Source organism: Cryptomeria japonica, chromosome 10, assembly GCF_030272615.1.
Source record: "Cryptomeria japonica chromosome 10, Sugi_1.0, whole genome shotgun sequence".
Lineage (NCBI taxonomy): Eukaryota > Viridiplantae > Streptophyta > Pinopsida > Cupressales > Cupressaceae > Cryptomeria > Cryptomeria japonica.
The window spans coordinates 270,561,864-270,585,840 of NC_081414.1; the positions used below are offsets into that span (position 1 = coordinate 270,561,864).

The 23,977-nt window shown below is 37.0% G+C and overlaps 1 protein-coding gene across 1 annotated transcript; it reads right to left on the bottom strand.

Annotated features, from left to right (window-relative positions):
* Nucleotides 1-21,462: 21,462 nt before the first annotated feature.
* LOC131039100 (uncharacterized) lies at nt 21,463-23,730 on the bottom strand. Its single transcript, XM_057971754.2, has one exon. It carries the CDS (start codon nt 23,691-23,693, stop codon nt 21,846-21,848), a length of 1,848 nt encoding a protein of 615 aa, XP_057827737.1. The 5' UTR covers nt 23,694-23,730; the 3' UTR covers nt 21,463-21,845.
* Between the last annotated feature and the right edge of the window lie 247 nt (nt 23,731-23,977).

The following is a 23,977-nucleotide window of genomic DNA, read 5'->3' on the forward strand; positions in this document are numbered from 1 at the left end:
CTAAGGGACTGCCACCATTGAAGGTGACAAAGGTATGTTCTCTTGGGATCGCCATTGCAAATAAGGCTATGTTAATATGGATGGTAGCGCCTTAAGTTTGTGCTACTCTTGTAATAGGAGGGGTATAGTGGGACCTTGGGGGTGTGGATATTTCTGCTTGGTTTCCCCTAATAGGAGACAATGAAAGCCTACCTCTAGTTCTTCTAGAATTTGAATATGAAAGTTCAGATTGGAAATTACCTCTAGAAGATGCTCTAGTGTGTATTCTTGGTATGTAAGTGGTAGCTGGTCCTCACCAAGAGTTTGAATTGTTCCTTAGAGTCGCCAAGTGCTTGATTGATTTCCTCCAAAGGCTGAATTGCACTAGAAAAGCACTGAATCCTCAGCAAGTATGTTGAAATTGTGTCCCAATGGGTGTGCCAAAAATTATTGTCACAAAATTTTGCACCCTTTATAATCAAGCTTGATCACCAACCTTTTGAAACATAGAAACAACATCTCAAGTGTGGGACCTTGTGTTGTTGTGAGCTTGAGTCTCTAAAGAAGGTTGGCTTCCTTTCCAATCTGATGTAGGTGTTGGACTGACCCAACACAAATAATCTAACACTATTGATTTCTAATAGAGAAAAGGGAGGGAGAGAAGGGTTGCATGAAAGAAGGGAAATAAGACTTGAACCTAGAATGAAAGTTGATCTATCCTCTCTTGTAACTACATAAAACATCTATAAAACTGCACAGGAATGAATAATATTCTCAGATGCCAATCTAAGTTGAGTCAAAACTATCACAGATGTTGAGAAAGCAAGAAAAGATGCATTCACACAAACAGGTAAAAGAGATACACAAGTTTTCATAAACTGAAACTAGATAAGGCGAGCAAATTCTATTAATGTAGAGACAATGTGATTTTACAGTTGCAGAAATCATAGATTACTGTAAGAGAAAAAATAGGAGAATATCTTGATAACAGGTTACAAAATTGCCTTTATAGTTCAGGCATAACTACGATGGTTACAACTGATGAAAACCCTAATTCTAACCAGGGTTAGATTACAAAAAATCAGAGAGGGGAGAAAATCATATCGACAGATCTAATAACTTATTGAAATAGCCTCTGAAAGACGTCCTCTATCTCTAAAAAAGAGAAAAACCACCCTTTGGTGAAGTAATCCTTGTTGACAAGCATGGCCGACCACACTTGCAGGGACAAAAGTTTTTGTATTGCATTGAAAAGGCATGGTGGCATCTGAAATCAGCCTGTAGGGATCACTGATAATAACTTCACCAATCTTAAAAATCAATCTCTCAAAGTAAACTTAGAACTATCAATGTAATACCACTGTAAATATAAAAAATCATAAGATAAACCAGTTGACTATTACAACAAATTAACAGTAAACAACTTCAAACTCATAAACATCAAAATGATTTTTCATATGTCAACAGACTTCATTTCTCAATGCTTCTGATTATCATAACTTATCAAAGTAGTTAAGTAGTTAAGTAAATCAACCATAAGAACATAACCACAAAAACATTCACCACTTAACACAAATATTTTTGACGTGGAAACCCAAATGGGAAAAACCATGGTGAGATGAGACTCACAAGATAACTATCTGAACTCTTCTGAAGTTCGCCTCATTAGGAGCCTAGCCTGTTAAAGCTTTACAAAAGTCATGTTAAGAAGTGATCCTATTAGGAACCACCTGGTTAAGGGATTGACTACAATGCCTTATAAGAACAAATACCTTGTAAGGAGTAACCTCGGTAGAGGATTTGAAAATCCAAGCTAATGGATCACCTTATTAGAGGATTTGAATAGTACCAAGCTTGTTAGAGCTTAACCGGTTAGGGAATTTCAATTCTATTGTAATTGTTAGAAAACAATAAAAGTTTGTTGATCTATCTGAATAGCACTACACTTGCTTGATCAGATCCTTTTCATGATCATATCTGCCTTTACTCAAACTACAGATACATCATCCAGTTCGGCAACCACACACTCAATTGATCTTTGCCAACTCTTTGCCAACTCTTAAACTAAATAACTTTATCAACCTTATTAACAAATCAATTAGTCGGTAACACAACAAAACCTAATTCTCATACAGATTACAAACAAGTCGATTCAAGTATGACTATTAGATTATATAGAAATCTTTGCACATCAATCAAGAAAACCTTAATCACTCCTCGATCACTGCTTCATCGAACTTAGTAACTTATCACGTGCTTTGCATTATATACAATATACTTGCTCATTCCCTAGACAAAAACCGTTACAATAGCTCACCAAAATCACTTGAAATTGTTTTCATACAATAATCATATGTGTCATAATCATTGCCGCTCATCATCAGATCATAAACCAATATAACTGATTCACCAAACTTAATCAGTCAGGGTTTATCAAAAAAAACAGGTAGGGTTTATGGGTTACCGGTTCAACTATCTAATATATAGCAATATCGGTTACCTCCATAAATTCTTCCTACCGGTTACAAAACAATATTACAACAATATCATTACCAGTTAATAGACATCAATGACAACATAACATATCATTAATGCAATCTTCATGCAAATTCCAACAATCTCCCCCTTTGGCATTGATGGAAATACAAATATCAATACCATTGATTGTTGTTGTGATTGTGAATAGGAATCCTGGTTTACATTACCAAGTAGTCACCATGCTCTCCATGTCTTCAGCTTGTCACTAGTTCTTCTTCCCATAATCACATAATTCTTCTCCCCCTTCTACAGCAATGCCAAATTGAAAGTAAAACATGTAATGTCAAATTTCAGTGTACAGCATCAACAACCTACAACTTGATGCTCCCCCTGTGGAATAACTCCACTTCTACACCAATCCTTCTTTAAAATTCTACAAGTAGCTCTAGGACTGATGTAATCTACATCATGCTTAACTGGTCTCATGAAGGGGTACAACCCCTAGCTAACTTCTAAGATACTCATAAGTAGTCATAGGCAGAGGTTTAGTAAAGATATCTGCAAGCTGCTCCTTGGTAGAAACATGCTCCAAGATCACATCTTTACTCTGCACTTTTTCCCTTAAGAAATGATACATCAATTCAATATGCTTGGTTCGTGCGTGCAAAATAGGGTTCTTGGAAATATTTATGGCACTTGTATTATCACATAAAATCTTTATAGGCTCTAAAATCTTCATCTTAAAACCTTCCAAAATGTGCCTCATCTAGATAGCCTGAGTACAATTCATGTAAGCTGCAACATACTCAACTTCAGCAGTAGATTGTGATGTACAACTCTACTTCTTACTACTCCATGAAACAAGTCTTCCTCCAAGAAAAAATGCTCCACCGGTTGTGCTTTTCCAGTCATCAACATTTCCTGCCCTATCTGCATCTGTGTACACCTTCAAGTCAAAATTTCCTCCATATGGATACCATAACCCATAGTCAACAGTACCTTTCAAGTACCTAAAAATCCTCTTGGTTTCTATTAGATGTGTTTCCTTAGGATTTTTCTGGAATCTAGCAACTATGCCAACTGCATGAGCTATATCTGGTCTGATGTGAACAACATAGTGCAATTTTCCAATCATTGGCATGTATTCCTTCTCATCAACAGTTGTGGATTCATCTTCCTTAGACAACTTACAACTTTTAACAATTGGTGTCCCAACTAGTTTACAATAACTCATGCCAAATGTCTTCAAGACCTCTTTCACATACTTATACTGTGTGATGAAAATACCATTCTTCATTTGTTGTATTTGCAAGCATATGAAAAAAATTATTTCTCCCACTAAAGACATTTCAAACTCATTTTTCATTTTATCTACAAAATCATTGTTCATGTCATCATTACCTCCAAATATGATATCATCTACAAATACTTCACTGACCAGTATTTTATCTCTTTCAGATTTGAGATATATGTTACTATCATCACTAGTTCTCAGAAAGCCTATCTTCATTAGATGTGTATGAAGCCTTTCATACCATGCTCTCAGTGCCTATTTTAATCCATATAAAGCCTTATGAAATCTTCATACCATATCTTTCTCATTAGTCAAAGAATAACCATCTGGTTGCTCAATGTATATTTCTTCTTCCAGTATCCCATTCAAATATACTAACTTAACATCCATCTAGTATACCTTGAATTTCTTATGTGCTGCACATGCAAGCAAAGTTCTAACACCTTCCATTCTTGCCACTAGTGCAAAATTCTCACCATAATCTTCTCCTTCCTCTTGTGCATAACCTTTGCAAACCAACCTAGCTTTGTTGTGAACTACAACACCATCTTCATTCAACTTGTTCCTGAATACGCACTTAGTACCTATCACATTTTTATTTACTGGTCGGGGTTCTAGGGTCCATGTGTTGCTCTTCTCAATTTGATCTAGTTCCTCCTCCATAGCTTTAACCCAAAGATCATCACCAAATGCTTCCTTAGTAGTTATTGGTTCAATAGTGGAGATCATGCAAGAATTCTCTCTGATTCTTCTTCTAGTTAGTACTCCAGCATCCTTATCCCCAATATTCTGTTAAGGATTGTGATTCAGTCTCACATATCTTGGAATAACATGATCATTATCTTCAGGTTCAACTTCTTCCTTGTCATCTTCTTCTTCTGAATTTATCTGTTTCGGTTGAATTGGTACATCAATATTTGCTTTGCCGGTTTCAGATTTCACAATTTCTAGTTCCAAAAACAAAATGCAAGGATCTTCATCCTTTTTCTCCAAACTGGTTTCCTTTGAGACTTTAGGATATTCATCCACTTGAACATCAGGACTCTCAATAATTCTTTGTGTCCAGTTATTAAAACACTTGTAGGCCTTACTCTTGGTACAATAGCCAAGAAATATACCTTCATCACTTTTAGCTTCAAATTTGCTAATATAATCACCTCTCTTAATAAAACATTTGCTTCCAAATATCTTGAAATAACTAACATTAAGTGATCTTCCATACCAATATTCATAAGGAATCTTGTCCTTACCTCTTTTTACCAGAATCTAGTTCATAGTGTAGACATTTGTGCTGACAGCTTCTCTCCAAAAAAATTCCGTTACACCTACTTGTATCAACATCATCCTAGCAGCTTCAACGAACTTAGTAACCAGTCAACTACTGAGAGGGGGGGTGAATCAATAGATAGAAAAACTGATAATAACTTCACCAATCTTAAAAATCAATCTCTCAAAGTAAACTTAGAACTATCAATGTAATACTACTGTCAAGATAAAAACTCCTAAGATAAACTGGTTGACTATTACAACAAATTAACAGTAAACAAATTCAAACTCATAAACATCTGGTCAAGTACTGAGAGGGGGGTTGAATCAGTAGATAGAAAAGCTGATAATAACTCCAATATTAGAAATCAATCTCTCAAAGTGAACTTAGAACTATCAATGTAATACTATTGTCAAGATAAAAACTTATAAGATAAACCAGTTGACTGTTACAACAAATTAACAGTAAACAACTTCAAACTCTTAAACATCCAAATGTTTTTTCATATGTCAACAGAATTCATTTCTCAATGCTTCTGGTTATCATGACTTATCAAAATAGTTAAGTAGTTAAGTAAATCAACCATAAGAACATAACCATAAAAAATTTAACCACTTGACACAAATATTTGTGACGTGGAAACCCAAATGGGAAAAACCACGGTGAGATGAGACTCACAAGATAACTATCTGAACTCTTCTGAAGTTCGCCCTGTTAGGAGCATAGCCTATTAAAGCTTGACAAAAGTCTTGTTAAGAACTGATCTTGTTAGGAACCACTCGGTTAAGGGATTGACTACAATGCCTTGTTAGAAGCAATACCCTGTAAGGAGTAACCTCGGTAGAGGATTTAAAAATCCAAGCTAATGGATCACCTTGTTAGAGGATTTGAATAGTACCAAGCTTGTTAGAGCTTACCCAGTTAGGGGGTTTCAATTTTGTTGTAATTGTTAGAAAAAAAGAGGAGTTTATTGATCTGTCTGAATAGCACTACACTTTCTTGACCAGATCCTTTTCATGCTCCTATTTGCCTTTACTCAAACTGCAGATACATCATCTAGTTCGGCAACCACACACTCAACTGATCTTTGCCAACTCTTCAACTAAACAACTTTATCGACCTTATAAACAAATCAATTAGGTTGGTAACACAACAAAAACCTAATTCTCATAGAGATTACAAACAAGTCGGTTCAAGTATAACCATTAGATTACATAGCAATCTCTACACATCAATCAAGAAAACCTTGATCTCTCCTTGATCACCGCTTCATCGAACTCAGTAACTCATCATGCGCTTTGCATTATATGCAATATACTTGCTCATTCCATAGACAAAAATTGTTACAACAGCTCGCCAAAATCACTTGAAATTGTCTTCATACAATAATCATACATTTCATAATCATTTTCACTCATCATCAGATCATAAACCAATATAACCAATTCACCAAACTTAATCGATTAGGGTTTATCAAAAACAACAGGTAGGGTTTACCCATTATCGGTTAAACTCTCCAATATATAGCAATACAGGTTCACTCCACAAATTCTTCCTACCGGTTACAAAACAATATTACAACAATATCATTACCATTTAATAGACATCAATGACAACATAACATATCATTAATGCAATCTTCATGCAAATGCCAACAAGACCATCTTGCTATCCCGTGGCATCATCTGATGTCCTTAGAAAATCCTGCGGGGTGGCGGGGCCCTTCGTAGTTGAGAGAAACCCACCGTCGGCCGGTAAGAGGAAATAGGGGAAGTGCCCCGTGAACAACAAGGAACCCTCCAGCCGGTGACCTTAAATGAGTTGACCACCCAAGCCGGTCAACTCGAAATATAATTTTGGAGCCCAAATAGAAAAAGATCCCCCCTGCTGGAGTTTTCTCTTATCCCACGAGGACACATGACTACTACCAAAGTGTTGCGGGATAAGGGAGAAACCCTTAGTAGACTAAAATCCTTATCCTGCACTCTGCTAAGATTGGCACAAAAATTGCCAACATGCCTTTCATTGGGGTGTGAGACCCAAAGTGGTCGCCAAGGTAACTCAATGAGAGTTTTGTAATCAAGTGAAAATACTAAATAATGAACTTGGGTGGGTAGTTAGTTCATATTAATAAATATTAAACTAATGCCTCTCTTACACTCAGGTTCTTGTATAGGGATGAGGTAAGTAGAGAAAGGCCTAGAATGGCTTCCACCAATCTTGTCCTTTCGAAAGGTTGGTACAGTCCACTAGTGTTTGTATGGGGGTCGCGGGTCGAGAGAGGTCACCAGGGTAACCCAAGAAGGGGGTCGAGACCTAGTGAAGACCTACTAGGGTAACTCATGACAACCTAGCGATGACACTCTTCCCTATTGCATACCTAGTGGTCTCTCTTGGATTTGACCTTCTGTGGTTTGCTTGGGCCTCTGGAAATTGGTTGTTTCTACTTTTGAGTTCTTGTGATTATAGCCTTGTGAGTCTCTTGTGACAGTAGTCTTGCGAGCCTCATGTGAGTCATTTGTATCTTCTTGTATGTCCTTCTGTCTCTTGGGTCTAGCTGATACCTCCTAGCATAGGGGGTGGACTTGATGGTACCACATGGTTAGGTGGAGTGCTATTCGCACCCATTGGGTTTTGGTTCTCCTTGCATCCTATTCGTGATGGCTCGTGAGGAGATTGAAGACCTACATTTTGCACCAAATTATTGTACTCACTTCACTATTGTACTCATGGAGATTATATCCTTGTGGATACCTTGTTATGTAATCGATGTTCATGTGTATTTTCATGGCGATGTATTTTGGATCATGTTCCTTTGTAAAGGACAGTTTTATCATATTTATGTGGTTTCTTATGCTCTTATATGTTTGGTTAATGTTATCCTTGGGTAAGATCATTGTGGGGCCTTGGACTTTTGCTAGTTTATTCTTGTACATCGTTTTCTTATCATGATGTTTCATGTATCCCAATGCAATGTATGGTATATCTTTTTAAAAAATAAAAAATAAATTGCATATTATTGTTGTTTATTTGTTTAAGTTCTCTGGGCCTCATAGCGGAGTATCTCACCAAGCACAAACATAATTTAACATATAATTTGGGAAAAAAAAAACTTAAACTTATCATTAGTGTGGCTGGTCAAGCCAAACATAATCTAACATATAATTTTAAAAAAAAAATTAAACACATAAATTTACAATACAATTGTAGAGATGTTTTCAACCCACCCCCAAGAGAAAGGGGTCACAAAACCAACCAGCATCACACACACACACAACACATCTCAAACCACATTAAACACTAGTTTTTCTATAAAATAACACTTCAAAATTTTGCACATTTATAGGTTTAAACGCAATCGCAAAGAATCTTCATTTTGGATCCTTACTAGGGGGAATGGGGACTCAACCATAAAAAGAAGAAAATGATATCTTCACAAGTTAAATTCATATTTACAAATTCACAAGTTCTCTCTTTCAATCCACATTTCTACTCAACCCTCCATTCATTAAAACCCCTTTATCTCTCCAACAATCACACAAATGGATACCCATATCCAAGATTTGACAAATGAGGGTACACATACCCAAAATGTAAACCCCTTATCGGAACCACTCCCACTCAAATCCCCAAACACAACAAGGACCTAACCTTCTCAAAAATAAGTCTTCTCGACCACAAAAAAAATTACAAAACTTTACAAACTACCACAAAATCTACCCAACACAAAACACATCATAATACCTCAGAAAGATTCACAAGTTTATTTTCTCAAGAACACACACAAAAATTCAAAATCATCAAAACATTCATATTCACATCAATACTTATCCTAAAAAACTGTTAAACCCTACCTTGAAAAGGATTTTGTCTAGATCCTTCAAGCCCTCTCTTTCCAATCATTCCCTATCTTCCTCTTTCGAAGATTGCTTCCAAAATCCAAAATCTCACAAAATAATGCCAAGAATAAGAAAATGACCCCAAATCTCCCTCTTCCTCAAAAGAAAGAAGAATAAAAAGAAAAGAGGAAGAAACTTCCTCACATAACCACCCAAGGACCAACTAACAAACTCCCATTTTTTGCCACTTTTGATAAGAAACTTTAAGGCTTTTAAAAACATAATAAAAAGTATTTAAAAGGTTCAACAAACTCCTAACCCCTATATCTATCACCTAGGGTCAATTTGAACTTATATAAACAATTTTTTTCACATAAAAACCACATAAACTTCCAAAAAGAAAATACCATAACAATTCACAATACAAAAGAAATAAATTTTTCTCATAACTAAATAACATCACAAAACACATTAGGTTACAACCATAATCACAATTTCACAACATTTAACATAAGATCTTGACTCTTCCATACAATTTCAAATTAGTAGACATAAGAAAGAACACAGAAGGACTGGCTATGTGACCCCTCATATTCATTGACAATAAACTTGTTCAGTCAATCATTGATGATAGTATATCATAGGAATAATAATATCTAAAGCACAATAGCTAATCATATATATATATGGGTATGTGCAAGATCATGGGGGCCCAAAAAGTGGCAATGGAAAAAAAAATGCGTTTTCAACCTTCCCAAACACGCCAAAATCCACATTGACTTTTTGTTTGGGTCGGGAGAAATTTGAATTTGGTTTGGTAATACCAAACCAAATTGGATATCTGATTTGTGATGTCACCATTGTGATGTCACTATTGTGATGTCACCATTGTGATATCATACTTTACAAATCGGATATCCGATTTTCTCAACATAAAAAATATAGTTTAGTAAAATGGGCATAACTTTTGCGTTTCTTATCAAAATTTTGATTTTTTACAAACATTGGAAAGGTAATTCATAGACCTATCAAATGGATGAGGTATTTTGATGATATTATAGACTAAAAATTAATTATAATCATTTTAAGTTAGTCCTTCAATTTTAAAACTTTAAATACTCACAAATTTTGCATACAAAGTCTCATTTTTTTTTCCTATCACCTCCTTTATATATCACTTGTCTATCTATACTTATATAATATATTTTATATATCTCTTTCTTCTTTGCTTATGTCACTTATTTTCTCATTCCATGTAGATAAATAAATTCCCAGGTTACATGCATCTCTGCATATATTTCCATCTTTCTATTCATATCTCTCCCTCTCCCACTCCATCATTGTCACTCCTTATTTCTATATTTCTCTCTAATAATCTCTCTTCTCTCTATTTATCTCCCTCCTTTACCTTATCCTACCTATACTTATATATTACTTGTCTCTATCACCTCCTTTCTCTCCCTATCTTGTCCCCTCTCTCTCTATATCCCTATAGATTTATCTTCATGTATATTTATATCTCATTATCTCTAAATCTCACTTATTCAATCCAGCTCTCCCTCCATTTGTCTTACTCTCTCTATCACGTTATATCCATATATATCTCTATCTCCATCTTCACATCTCCATCTTTTTTCCCTATAAATCTCTCTTTTTATATGTTCCTCTATCTTTATATATATTCCTCTATACATGATTAATCTACTTCTTTGTCTCTTTCTCTATTGCCCTCTTGAAGTATCTTTCCCTTTCTTTTCTTTTATCTCTTTATTTACTTCATCTTTATATATCTTTTTCTCTCTCCCCACATCCTTCTCTACAGTGCCTTTATATATCTCTATATCTTCCTCTTTTTCTCTTTCCCTCTCTATCTATCCCTATCTATAATCTCTATCTCTCTTTCTCACTCTCTTTCACTATCTATATATCTCTATCTATCAATATTTCTCTTCCTTTATATCTCTCTATCTCTTCCTTTTTTATCTCTCTCTTTACCCCTCTCTATCAATTTTTCTCCATCTCTTCATATATTTATCTTTGTCTTTACCTCTCTCTTTCTCTATATCTATTCACCTCCCTCTCCCTTTATCTTTATTTTTTATCTCTATCTTCCTCTCTCCTTTTCAATATCTAGATATTTCTACCTCTTTCTATCCATCCTTGTCCTTTAGTTTTTCTCCCTCTCACTTCATACTCTTTAATATCTATATCTCTATTTATGTCCATGTCCTTTAGTTCTTTTCCCTCTCTTTAGTTCTTCATCTCTCTTCACCCTTATATCTCTCCTTATTTAAAAATTAGTATATATGGTCTCCTAAGGGGTTATATCATGTCCTAAGGGGTCATAGAACATCATATGACCCCTTAGGATAGAATATGACCCCTAACGACACCATATGGTCTCCTAAGGGGTCATATGGTGTCATAAGGGGTCATAAAACACCATATGACCCCTTAAGACACAATAAGACCCCTAATGACACCATATGGTGTCTTAAGGGGTCATAAGACACCAAATGACCCCTTAGGACACCATACAACCCCTAATGGCACAATATGGCATCCTAAAGGGTCATATGGTGTCCTAAGGGGTCATAGGACACCATATGATCCCTTAGGACATCATACGACCCATAGCACCATATAGTGTCCCAAGGGCTCATATGGTGTCTTAAGGGGTCAAAGAATGTCATATGACCAATTAGGACACAATACGACCCATGACGACACCTAAGGGGTCATATAGTGTCATAAGGGGTCATAGGACACCATATGACCCCTTATAACACCATACGATCCCTTACGACACCATATGGTGTCCTAAGGGGTCATATAACACCATATGACCCCTTATAACACAAGAAAACCCATAACGACACTATATGGTGTCCTTAGGGGTCATATGGTGTCAGGAGACACCATATGACCCCTTAGGACACAATATGACCTCTAGCGATACCTAAGGGGTCATATGGTGTCCTAAGGGGTTTTATGATGTCCTAGGAACCTTTAGGATATAATATGACCCCTTAGCACACCATACAACCCCTAATGACACCATATGGTGTCCTAAGGGGTCATAGGACACCATATGACCCATTAGGACATAATATGACCCCTAACAACACTTAAGGGGTCATAGTGTGTCCTAAGGGGTCATTGGACACCATATGACCCCTAACAACACTATATGGTGTCTTAAGGGGTCATATTGTGTCCTAAGGGTTCATAGGAGACCATATGACCTATAACGACACAAAATGACACCTAACGATACCTAAGGGGTCATATGGTGTTCTAAGGGGTCATAAGACACCATATGACCCCTTAGCACACCATACGACCCCTAATGACACCATATGTTGTCCTAAGGGGTCATAGAACACCATATGACCCCTTAGGACACCATACGATGCATACTAATACTATATTGTGTCCTAAGGGGTCATAGGACACCATATGACCCATAGCAACATAATATGGTATCCTAGAGGGTCATAGAACACCATATGACCCCTTAGAATATCATATGACCCATAACGACACCATCTAGTGTCTTAAGGGGTCATAAGACACAATATGACCCTTTAAGACATAATATGACCCCTAACGATGTCATATAGTGTCCCAATGGGTCATAGGACACCATACGACATCATACCACCATTTATGACACCATATGGTGTCCTAAGGGGTCATATGGTATCCTAAGGGGTCATATGGTATCCTAAGGGGTCATATAACACCATATGACCCCTTAGAACACAAGAAGACCCATAACGACATGGTATGGTGTCCTAAAGACACCATATGACCCCTAAGGAAACAATATGACCCCTAACGATACCTAAAGGGTCATATGGTGTCCTAAGGGGTTATATGATGTCCTAGGAACCTTTAGGACACAATATAACCCCTTAGCACACCATACAACCCCTAATGACACCATATGGTGTCTTAAGGGGTCGTTGGGCACCATATAACCCGTTAGGACACAATATGACCCCTAACAACACCTAAGGGGTCATATCGTATCCTAAGGGGTCATATAACACCATATGATCCCTTATAACACAAGAAGACCCATAACAACATGATATGGTGTCCTAAGGAGTCATATGGTGTCAGGAGACACCATATGACCCCTTAGGACACAATATGACCCCTTAGCACACCATACAACCCCTAACAACACCATATGGTGTCCTAAGGGGTTGTAGGACACAATATGACCCCTAACAACACCTAAGGGGTCATATTATGTCGTAAGGGGTCATAGGATATCATATGACCCCTAATGACACTATATGGTGTCTTAAGGGGTCATATTGTGTCCTAAGGGGTCATAGGACACTATATGACCCCTAACGACACAAAATGACACCTAACAATACCTAAGTGGTCATATGGTGTTCTAAGGGGTCATAGGACACCATTTGACCCCTTAGCACACCATATGACCCCTAATGACACTATATGTTGTCCTAAGGAGTCATATGGTGTCCTAAGGGGTCATAGAATACCATATGACCCCTTAGGACACCATACGATGCATAATGACATTATATGGTGTCCTAAGGGGTCATAGGACACCATATGACCCCTTAGAGGACCATACAACCCATAACAACATGTCTTAGAGGGTCATAGAACACCATATGACCCCTTAGAACACCATACGACCCATAATGACACCATGTGGTGTCTTAAGGGGTCATAGGACACCATTTGACCCCTTAGCACACCACATGACCCCTAATGACACCATATGGTGTCCTAAGGAGTCATATGGTGTCCTAAGGGGTCATAGAACACCATATGACCCCTTAGGACACCATACAATGCATAATGACACTATATCGTGTCCTAAGGGGTCATAGGACACCATATGACCCCTTAGAGGACTATACAACCTATAACAACATAATATGGTGTCTTAGAGGGTAATAAAACACCATATGACCCCTTAGAACACCATACGACCCATAACGACACCATGTGGTGTCTTAAGGGGTCATAAGACACAATATTACCCCTTAAGACAGAATATGACCCCTAACAACGTCATACAGTGTCCTAAGGGGTCATAGGACACCATATGACCCCTTAAGACACCATACGACCCCTTGCGACACCATACCACCCTTTACGACACCATATGGTTTCCTAAGGAGCCATATGGTATCCTAACGGGTCATATAACACCATATGACCCCTTAGAACACAAGAAGACCCATAACCACACGATATGGTATCCTAAGGGGTCATATGGTGTCATGAGACACCACATGACTCTTTAGGACACAATATGACCCCTAACAATACCTAAGGGGTCATATGGTGTCCTAAGGGGTCGTAGGACACCATATAACCCGTTAGGACATAATATGACCCCTAACAACACCTAAGGGGTCATAAGACACCATATGACCCCTAAGGACACTGTATGGTGTACTAAGAGGTCATATTGTGTGCTAAGAGGTCATAGGACACCATATGACCCCTTAGTACTCTATACGACCCCTAACAACACCATATGGTGTCCTAAGGGATCATATGGTGTCCTAAGGGGTCATATAGCACCATATGACCCCTTAGGATATCATACGACACATAATGACACCATATGGTCTCCTAAGGGATCATATGGTTTCCTAAGGGGTCATATGGTGTCCTAAGGGGTCATAGGACACTATATGACCCCTTAGGAGACCATGCGACCCATAAAAACATAATATGATGTCTTAGAGGGTCATAGAACACCATATGACCCCTTATAACACCATACAACCCATAATGACACCATGTGGTGTCCTAAGGGGTCATAAGACACAATATGACCCCTTAGGACATAATATGACCCCTAACGATGTTATATAGTGTCCTAAGGGGTCATACAAAACCATATGACCCCATAGAACACCACATGACCCCTTAGAACACCATATGGCCCTTTACGACACCATATGGTGTCCTAAGGTATTATATGGTATCCTAAGGGGTCATATAGAACCATGTGACCCCTTAGAACACCATATGACCCCTTAGAACACAAGAAGACCCATAACGACATGATATGGTGTCCTAAGGGGTCATATGGTGTCATGAGACACCATATGACCCCGTAGGACACAATATGACCCCTAACGATATCTAAGGGGTCATATGGTGTCTTGAGAGGTTATATGATGTCCTTGGAATCTTTAGGACACAATATGACCCCTTAGCACACCATACAATCCCAAATGACACCATATGGTGTCCTAAGGGGTTGTAGGACACTGTATGACCCCTAACAACACCTAAGGGGTCATATTGTATCCTAAGGGTTCATAGGACATCATATGACCCCTAACGACACAAAATGATGCCTAATGATACCCAAGGGTTCATATGGTGTTATAAAGGATCATAGGACGTCATATGACCCCTTAGCACACCATACGACCCTTAATGACACCATATGGTGTCCTAAGGGGTCATAGAACACCATATGACCCCTTAGGAAACCATACGACACATAATGAAACCATATGGTGTCCTAAGGGGTCATAGGACACCATATGACCCCTTAGGAGACCATGCGACCCATAACAACATAAAAATGGTGTCCTAAGGGGTCATAGAACACCATATGACCCCTTAGAACACCATACGGCCCGTAACGACACCATGTGGTGTCCTAAGGGGTCATAAGAGATAATATGACCTCTTAGGACATAATATGACCCCTAACGATGTCATATAGTGTCCTAAGGGGTCATAGGACACCGTATGACCCCTTAGGACACAATAGGACCCCTTAGGACATAAAATAAACCCTAATGACACCTAAGGGGTCATAGGACACCATACGACACATGAAAACACCAAGTGGTATCCTAAGGGGTAATATGGTGTCCTAAGGTGTCATAGGACACCATACGACCCATAGCACCATATAGTCTCCCAAGCATATGGTGTCCTAAGGGTTCATACGACACCATATGACCCATTAGGACACAATAAGACCTTTGATGACACCTAATGGGTCATATAGTTTCCTAAAGGTTCATAGGACACCATATGACCCCTTAGGACACCATACGACTCCTTGCGACATCATATGGTGTCCCAAGGTATAGTGTGGTATCCTAAGGGTCATAATATTCTAAGGGGTCATATGGTGTCCTAAGGGGTTATAGAACACCATATGACTGCTTAGGACACCATAAGACCCATAACGACACCATATGATGTCCTAAGGGGTCATATGGTGTCCTAAAGGGTCATGGGACACCATATGACCTCTTAGGACATAGTATGAGCCCTAACAAAACCTAATGGATCATATGGTGTCTAAGGGGTCATACGATGTCTTGTGACCCCTTAGGACACAATATGACCCCTTAGCACACCATACAACCCCCAACGACACCATATGACCTGTTCGGACATAATATGACCCCTAAAAATACCTAAGGGGTCATATGGTGTCCTAAGGGGTCATAGGATACCATATGACCCCTCAACACACCATAGACCCCTAATGACACCATATGGTGTCCTAAAGGCTCGTAGAACACCATATGACCCCTTAGAACACCATAAGACTTATAACAACATCATATGGTGTCATATGGTGTCCTAAAGATTCATGAGACACCATATGACCCTTTAGGACACCATATTCTCTCTCACATTATTTCTTTTCATCAATTACCCTCGATCACCTCTCTCCTCCTATGGGTTTATAGATACTTCCCTCTCCCCCTCTACCCACCCCGTAATTACTCTCTATGTCTCTCTTCACCTCTGTCCCCATCTCTCTTCTCTCTTTGTTGATACTTTCCCCTCTCCCCCTCTCACCCCTTAGAACACCATAAGACTTATAACAACATAATATGGTGTCCTAAAGATTCATGAGACACCATATGACCCTTTAGGACACCATATTCTCTCTCACATTATTTCTTTTCATCAATTACCCTCGATCACCTCTCTCCTCCTATGGGTTTATAGATACTTCTCTCTCCCCCTCTACCCACCCCGTAATTACTCTCTATGTCTCTCTTCACCTCTGTCCCCATCTCTCTTCTCTCTTGTTGATACTTTCCCCTCTCCCCCTCTCCTCCTACCCCCTAATAATCTCAAACTCTCCCTCTCATTCTCTCTTCACCCCAATCACCCCCTCCCTCTCTATCTTCGCCTTCCACCTAACTACCTATAGCTCTCTCTCTCACTCTCTCTTCCCCCCAATTAATCTCTCCTTCTCACCTCTCTCCCCCTCTCCTTTTTTGATACTTCCCTACGCCTCTCCTTGTCCCCTCTGAATTTTGTTACTAGAGATGAGAAGGAAATGCAGAGAGACTAGTTTAGATCTTAGGGAAGAGAGAGTGACATAAAGGAGGAAATTATGAAAAGGTAGAAATATAAGAACCTTGTAGAGTCTGAGAGATTTAATGAGGTATTCATTGATAGTTAGAGATATAGGTGTAGAGAGAGATGTATAAATATGGACAAAAGAGAGGGAGGAAGAAACAAATACATGGAGTGATAGGTTTAGGAGAGAGAGGTGGAGAAAGGAACAAACATAGATAACATGGTTTATCAAAATTTATCGAACTCAATAAAATTCATAAATTTTCTAGTATTAATTAATTACTTATTTAGTTTATTTTGAGATGATTGTTACAAAAATTCATGCAATAGGGAAATCATATGAAAAAGTGATGAGTTTTTTATGTTTTAAAAATGAAGGATGAATTTAAATGAATTATAATTATTTTTAAAACAAATAATTGAAAATATATATATTCTATATCATAGAGCTCTTAATTACCTTTCCAACCCCTGTAAAAAATCAAAATTTTGATATAAAACGCAAAAGTTATGCCCAATTTACTAAAATATTTTTTTTTATTTTTTCAAAAATCAGATATCTGATTTTATCCAAAAGTTATGCCCAATTTACTAAAATATATTTTTTTATTTTTTCAAAAATCGGATATCCAATTTTATCCAATAAAATTGGATATCTGATTTTAAAACATAAATTTTCCCCTCCACATTTTGGTTCGGGTTCGCTTTGGGATTTGGCTTGGAAGTGACAAGCCTAGAAAGTCAACTGAAAAAATGTGTTTTTCAGTATTCCTTGATTTTCCAGACTTTACACTGGTGGTTGATGACTTTTTTTATAACCAAAATTGATAAAACGAAAAGGGTTTTTTAAGGACATTCTTAGCTTTCCAACAATATAAGGCTTGTCTTATTTCGACTTTAATAAATAATTATTATTTATTTTCTAATTGAATTCTGACAAAAGCCTTGATTGATAGACTGATTGAAAAATACTCATAACTTTCAAACCTCATAACATTTTTTGAATCTGAAACATGCGTCACATCCTATGCTTCGTCTACTATAGGGAAAATAAATAAATTTAATGAATTTCATAAGGTTTTGACCAAGTTAAGGTGGTCAGACGTAGGAGTTTCTGAATTTCTAAAAAGTTGTAGTAAAAAAATCATAAATAATTATTTACTTTATAAAAAATTATAAAAAAATATGTGTCACATCTGGAAATGACTCTAATACTTATATTATAAATCTTATAAAAAAATATTATTATCTGATTGTGATTAGGGTGGTCAGACATACACCTACTTCTTATCTTTTTCCTGAAATTTTTGTACTACTGCATTGAAATTTGAAATTTTCATCAAATAGGATTTTTTTTTTTTCAAAAAACAACTAGTAGCTTAGAAACTACATTCAATTTTATATAGATTCTCTTCTTACATATTTTAAAAATAATGTTCATAACTTATTCAATTTTTCATGTCAAGTTGCATAACTCTGATTTTTTGAAATTTCATTGCCACTTAAGGGCCTATTTTGCCACCATGATCCTGCACATACCCATTTATATATATAACAGTTAACAATTGAACACAAATATCATCTTCAACAATTACTTATGGTATCACATTGAATTGTAATCATTTTATAATCATTACAATTAATCAAATTAACGCATTAAATCATATCTTGGCAAACAATTTCTTGCATATTCACATAAGGCAAAACATCTTATGACTAGTATTAATCAACTAAAACCTATGATCTAATCAACATCCAATAATAAGCAAGACAATCCATATAAGCATAAGAACGGTCATCATGTCTAGGAAAACAAAACTATCATCCATAATACTTTATGTAATAATATTCAATATAAGAAAACATGAAACCAACAAAGAGTCATAGTATCATCAAACATCATAACTATTAGTCATAAGATGAAATATCCATCAACTCGAAACTCAACCATTAGTCTATCCTAGCTTCATCATTCATTCAAATAGGATAAAAAGTTTAACAAATATTTCCATGCTATCTAGCCTTTTGGGGAAAAGTATGAACATGTAGAAGAGGGGTGGTCTTACATAAGGCAATGTTTTTATCTTTCGATATGGTGAACAATATTTTCATTATGTTTAAGTATGTAATGTCTAAGCAAATTCAATGATATGGCGCATTGCCCAACAAAATATTGATAGATGAAAACTTATACTTGAAAGGGCTTGAAGAAGCCACAAATCCATTACCAAGCTAACTAAGATCTAGAATAGAACCCATAAAGATGCTTGAGAATCTCAAATTATTTGGAAAACTCGAAGCACTTAGGATTAGAAACTCTCAAGTGAAGAAGATGTTTGCCAAGAAGAAAGCCTTAGTAAAGATAGTCAAGCAAAATAGGCAACTTTAGGTTCCACAATAGGTTTCCAAACCATCTAGAATCTCCTTCAAACATGGATAAAAAAGTAAAGAGACCAATGCTCATTTAGCTTTTGAATCATAAGAAAGTGAAGGCAAAGTTAATTTTAGCCTTTATTTGGAGAACATTTATAAATGAATATATCTAAAAAATCATTTCTAATCCTTCCACCACAACTAATTTGATTGAATTACAATCTTATTCTCAAAATCAATTTGAACACACCCTTTAGAATCCTCTAAAAGAATTCCTTTTATTGACTAAGATCAAATTAAACTTGGATCTAAGTTGTGACTAGGAAAAAAAAAAGTTGCTTTATCCAACAAATAAACAAACAAAAAACTTTAGAATGAATCTAGAAAATCTCAACCAATAAAAGATAAAAAGGGGGTAATCACTAAAGAACACAAGAACAACTATTGATTAACAAAAAGCCCACCTCAAAAACTATGATTACTCCAAATGAACGCAGATTGGATGGCTTACCATGTTTCCCATGTGTTTTTTTTTTTGTTTTTTTAACAATTTAAGACATAAAAGATGATAAAAGGGTTTCAAACCAACCCCTATTTCTTTTAGACCAATCAACTATAAAGAAAACTAGAAGAAAAAAAAATCTTTTGTGCCTCATTACTTTCAATGGATCTAATAACTCTTTTTTTTTTCAAAAGACCAATTCTTTACCATCACACATCAATCAAGCCTAATCGGCCAGATTTTTTTAGAAATAAATGTCAAATCAAATTATAAAAACCCTTACCCTGCTCAAACTGAGCCCTTAAAAAAGTAACCAAACAATAAGATTGCCTTAACAAAACATCCCAACAACAAGAATACTACACAATTAACTGAAACCAATGAAGAAATGCATTTCACTAAACCCACTTTTCAAATTGGAAGTGCTGAATTCCATATAGCAATCAAATGACAATTCCATATATATGAATTGAGTAAAATTGAATAATTAGTACCACTGCAGAGAGCTACACTGATTCAATAACTGGTGCACACATCTTTTATTATGGGTTCAGAGATTCATGTACCTAACTTAGATTTTGTCCTTCTCAATCGCATAGATTTCATCCACAACTCATGGAAATCAACAATCTTGGAATTCAGACTGGATTTTGGCAAAAAGCAAGTTAAAACTTTTTTCTTAAATTCGTGTATACAACTAGTTTTTTGGGTCTCACTGTAGCATAGATTTTATACTCATAAGTCATCATCTAAATCAGGAGAGCCCATCTAAAGTCTACTCAGAAACAATGTGGGTATGGAAGTGAATAAATTTTCTTTTTGTTATTGCTATGAACAGCCAGATAACAAAATGCAAAAATGCAGGCTGCATTAAGACTGGATAAAAATAAGTTCGGTGCTGTTGTTCTTTTTGGCTGCTTTAGTTGGTTGTGTGTTTTGATGTTTTGTGGTTGTTTTTGTGGCTGTTTTTTGACCTGTCCATGTGGTGTCCTGTTTTGCTTTTCACTCTGATCATTTTGTAAAAGGATTCAGGATCCTTTCAAAACCCTGCTTATCTAATCAAAAATACTGAATAAAATACACTCCAACCAAGATAATTTGTTGAAACCAGCCATCAGATTATTTTCATAATGTCAAATTGCAGGAGACTCAATAATCAAAACAGAATCATACTTTAACCCAAAAACTATGTTCAAATCTAGTATTTGATTTTCTTACAGTAATTTCACTTAGAATTTCAATTTGAAAATAAATGACTGAAATTAAGCATGGGAATATCTATTCTTGATTGATGAACTATATGCTGAATATACCAACTTAGAATTTCATTTTGAAAATAAAAGATTGAAATTAAGCATGGGACCATCTATTCTTGATTGATGAACTATATACTGAATATACCAATCTTCATCATATTGTAATGCCTCAAAGTTTGTCTGTGCTTATTTTGCAATATACGAATATATTTTGCAAATGTACATACCAATCACGTATTTCAGACCTGTTCAATATAACAAAACACAGAGATGTTTCATGTTGGCTTCTAGTGTCAAAAAGCCGTAATTCAAAAAGCAACCTAGTTTTCTAGTATAGACCGATTTCATAGAATATCCAGTACATAAGCTTCCACCATAAGCCATCTTGTGGATAGTGATTCTCATTCTAATTACATTGAGACAAAAAAACATGTAAAACCAAATTGCTCAAGGACCATGCACAACATTCCCCATTTGAAGTGTACTAATGTGGTAATTAGTTATTACCAGTTTGTGGTACACCCTCCTGAACCATGTCTGCTGGAAGTGCTGCTGGGTCAAGCTCCCAACAATCTCTTGGTATATGCAGAGCATCATTCCCTTTAAGTCTGTGAGCTGGCACCTTATGTGAGAATCTCAGCATATTTTTCTCTGTAACAGCTTCAATATCCACCCTTTGGAAAAGCGTCCTATATTTCTCCACCTTCACAAGAGGAACAACTTCGATCCCAACTCCATTTGCAGAATCACTGAGAATCTCTACCAGGAGATAATTATGCCTGATTTCTTCAGGAGTGGATTTATCCCAATCCGGAGACCAGTCCCTGTACAGAGCCCAAACATCTCCCCTTCTTGGCATAATTTTAACTCCTCCCTTGGATCTCTCCCACCTCATAATGTGAGAGAAAACATTGACGCTGTTGACAGTAAAACCATTTACAAACTTGAAATCTCCACACCCCTTATAAAACCCTGACTTGTGCCATTTAATAAGAGCAGGCTCGTTATTGAGTAATGAGTCAAGCCAAGTTATCTGCACCTTAAATGGATGAAAGGAACTAATACTCCGTATCCGAGCATAAAACCTAGGCATTCCATCCTCGTCATCATATGCAGCCCAAATCTGGTTTGCCTCAAATGACTCTTCTGCTCTGTCTCCATCAAAATCATAAAAATCTGCATCTGGCACAGTCATCATCTTCTCCTTTTTATATCTATTTACTTTTCCTGCCAAGCTATTAGTTTTGTGGGTTTTCCCCCCGCTCTCCTCCCCACAATTTTTTTGGGGCTTAATTTGATCAGTAAACAGGGGCAGACCAACTGTGACAATCTCGTTCCCTTTTGTACTCAAGCTTGAACATGAATTGCCCTCACAGGGCTCTCCCCTAACACTCTCCTTACCAAACCCATCTTCCAAAATAATACAATCATCGTCCTCATTGTCATCGTCATTACCATTGTTTTTTCTTTTGGTACCAGCACCAAATGCCTCACTAAAGCCCTGATTACTGCTCTGTTCAAAATCCCTCCTATCCATTTTGTCAAAGATTTGTTGAACAAACCTTGCAATGGTCTCTGTCGAGGAAGCAAAATAAACACTCTGGCCTGAGCATCTCTGGCTTTCTTTCTGAACCTCCTTACTAGATGGCCAATTGCCATGGGCATTACCCCTGAAAGGCCTTCGCAATCCACTTCTCATTTTATCATACTGAGCCTTTTTAGTTTCATCAGAAAGAATTCCCCAAGCTTCTGCAACCAGCTTAAATGCTCTCTCAGCTCCTACGCCATTGTTCTTATCAGGGTGCAGCAACAAAGCCAATTTCCTATACTGTTTCCTGATTACAGAGACTTGGGCATCAGTACCCACATCCAAAACCTTGTAATAATCAACCAATCCCTTGGTTTTCTGGCCAGGAGCAGCAGCCAGGTGGACATTCAGAACTGCTATGAATTGAGTGAGGCCTTCAAGAAGAGGATATATATTCTGAGCTTTCAATACCATCTTCCTGGCACCTTCCAAATCCTGGGCATCAAACTTTTTCTCTGCAAGTTCCTTGGCCTTTCTGGCCTCATCTTGATAACACTCCATTAGCAATGCCTGTACAACTATTCTTGGCTTCCAAGACTGACTGGAGACGTATGAACTAGCAGAGAAAAACAATTGTCTGCCCAGAAATAGTATGAGGAAATTTAAATCCCAATTTCTATCAATGTGCATAGTTTTCTCAGGTGGAATTAAAACGTGCGATGCACTCATTCGAAGGAGTGATGAGAAGATTCCTAAGTTGTCAATTGACTCAACCGTCATTATATGGCATGCAATTTTATCATCATAAAACAGCATTCGGTTTCTCTGAGAAAGCTCGTGAATCAGTTCGTTGGCTTAAAGATCATGAAACTGCAATCATGTATCTTACTCAACGTAATTTCATGATAAAATAGTGCCTCGTAATCATTCGATCTTCGAGCAGGAAATGATAAAAACAAAAGGAAGTGGCTAAAATATTGGAGAAAAAAATGATCTTCAACACTTCTCTGTGAATGATCACTCATTAGGACACGTTGAATCGAGTAAATATTACAGGGGGACTAGGATAATAGATGTTTCTCTACAAAGACAGTACCTCT

Excerpts from the sequence above, each read along its gene's own strand:
- LOC131039100 (XM_057971754.2), bottom strand. The coding sequence starts at position 23,693 with ATGCTGTTTTATGATGATAAAATTGCATGCCATATAATGACGGTTGAG.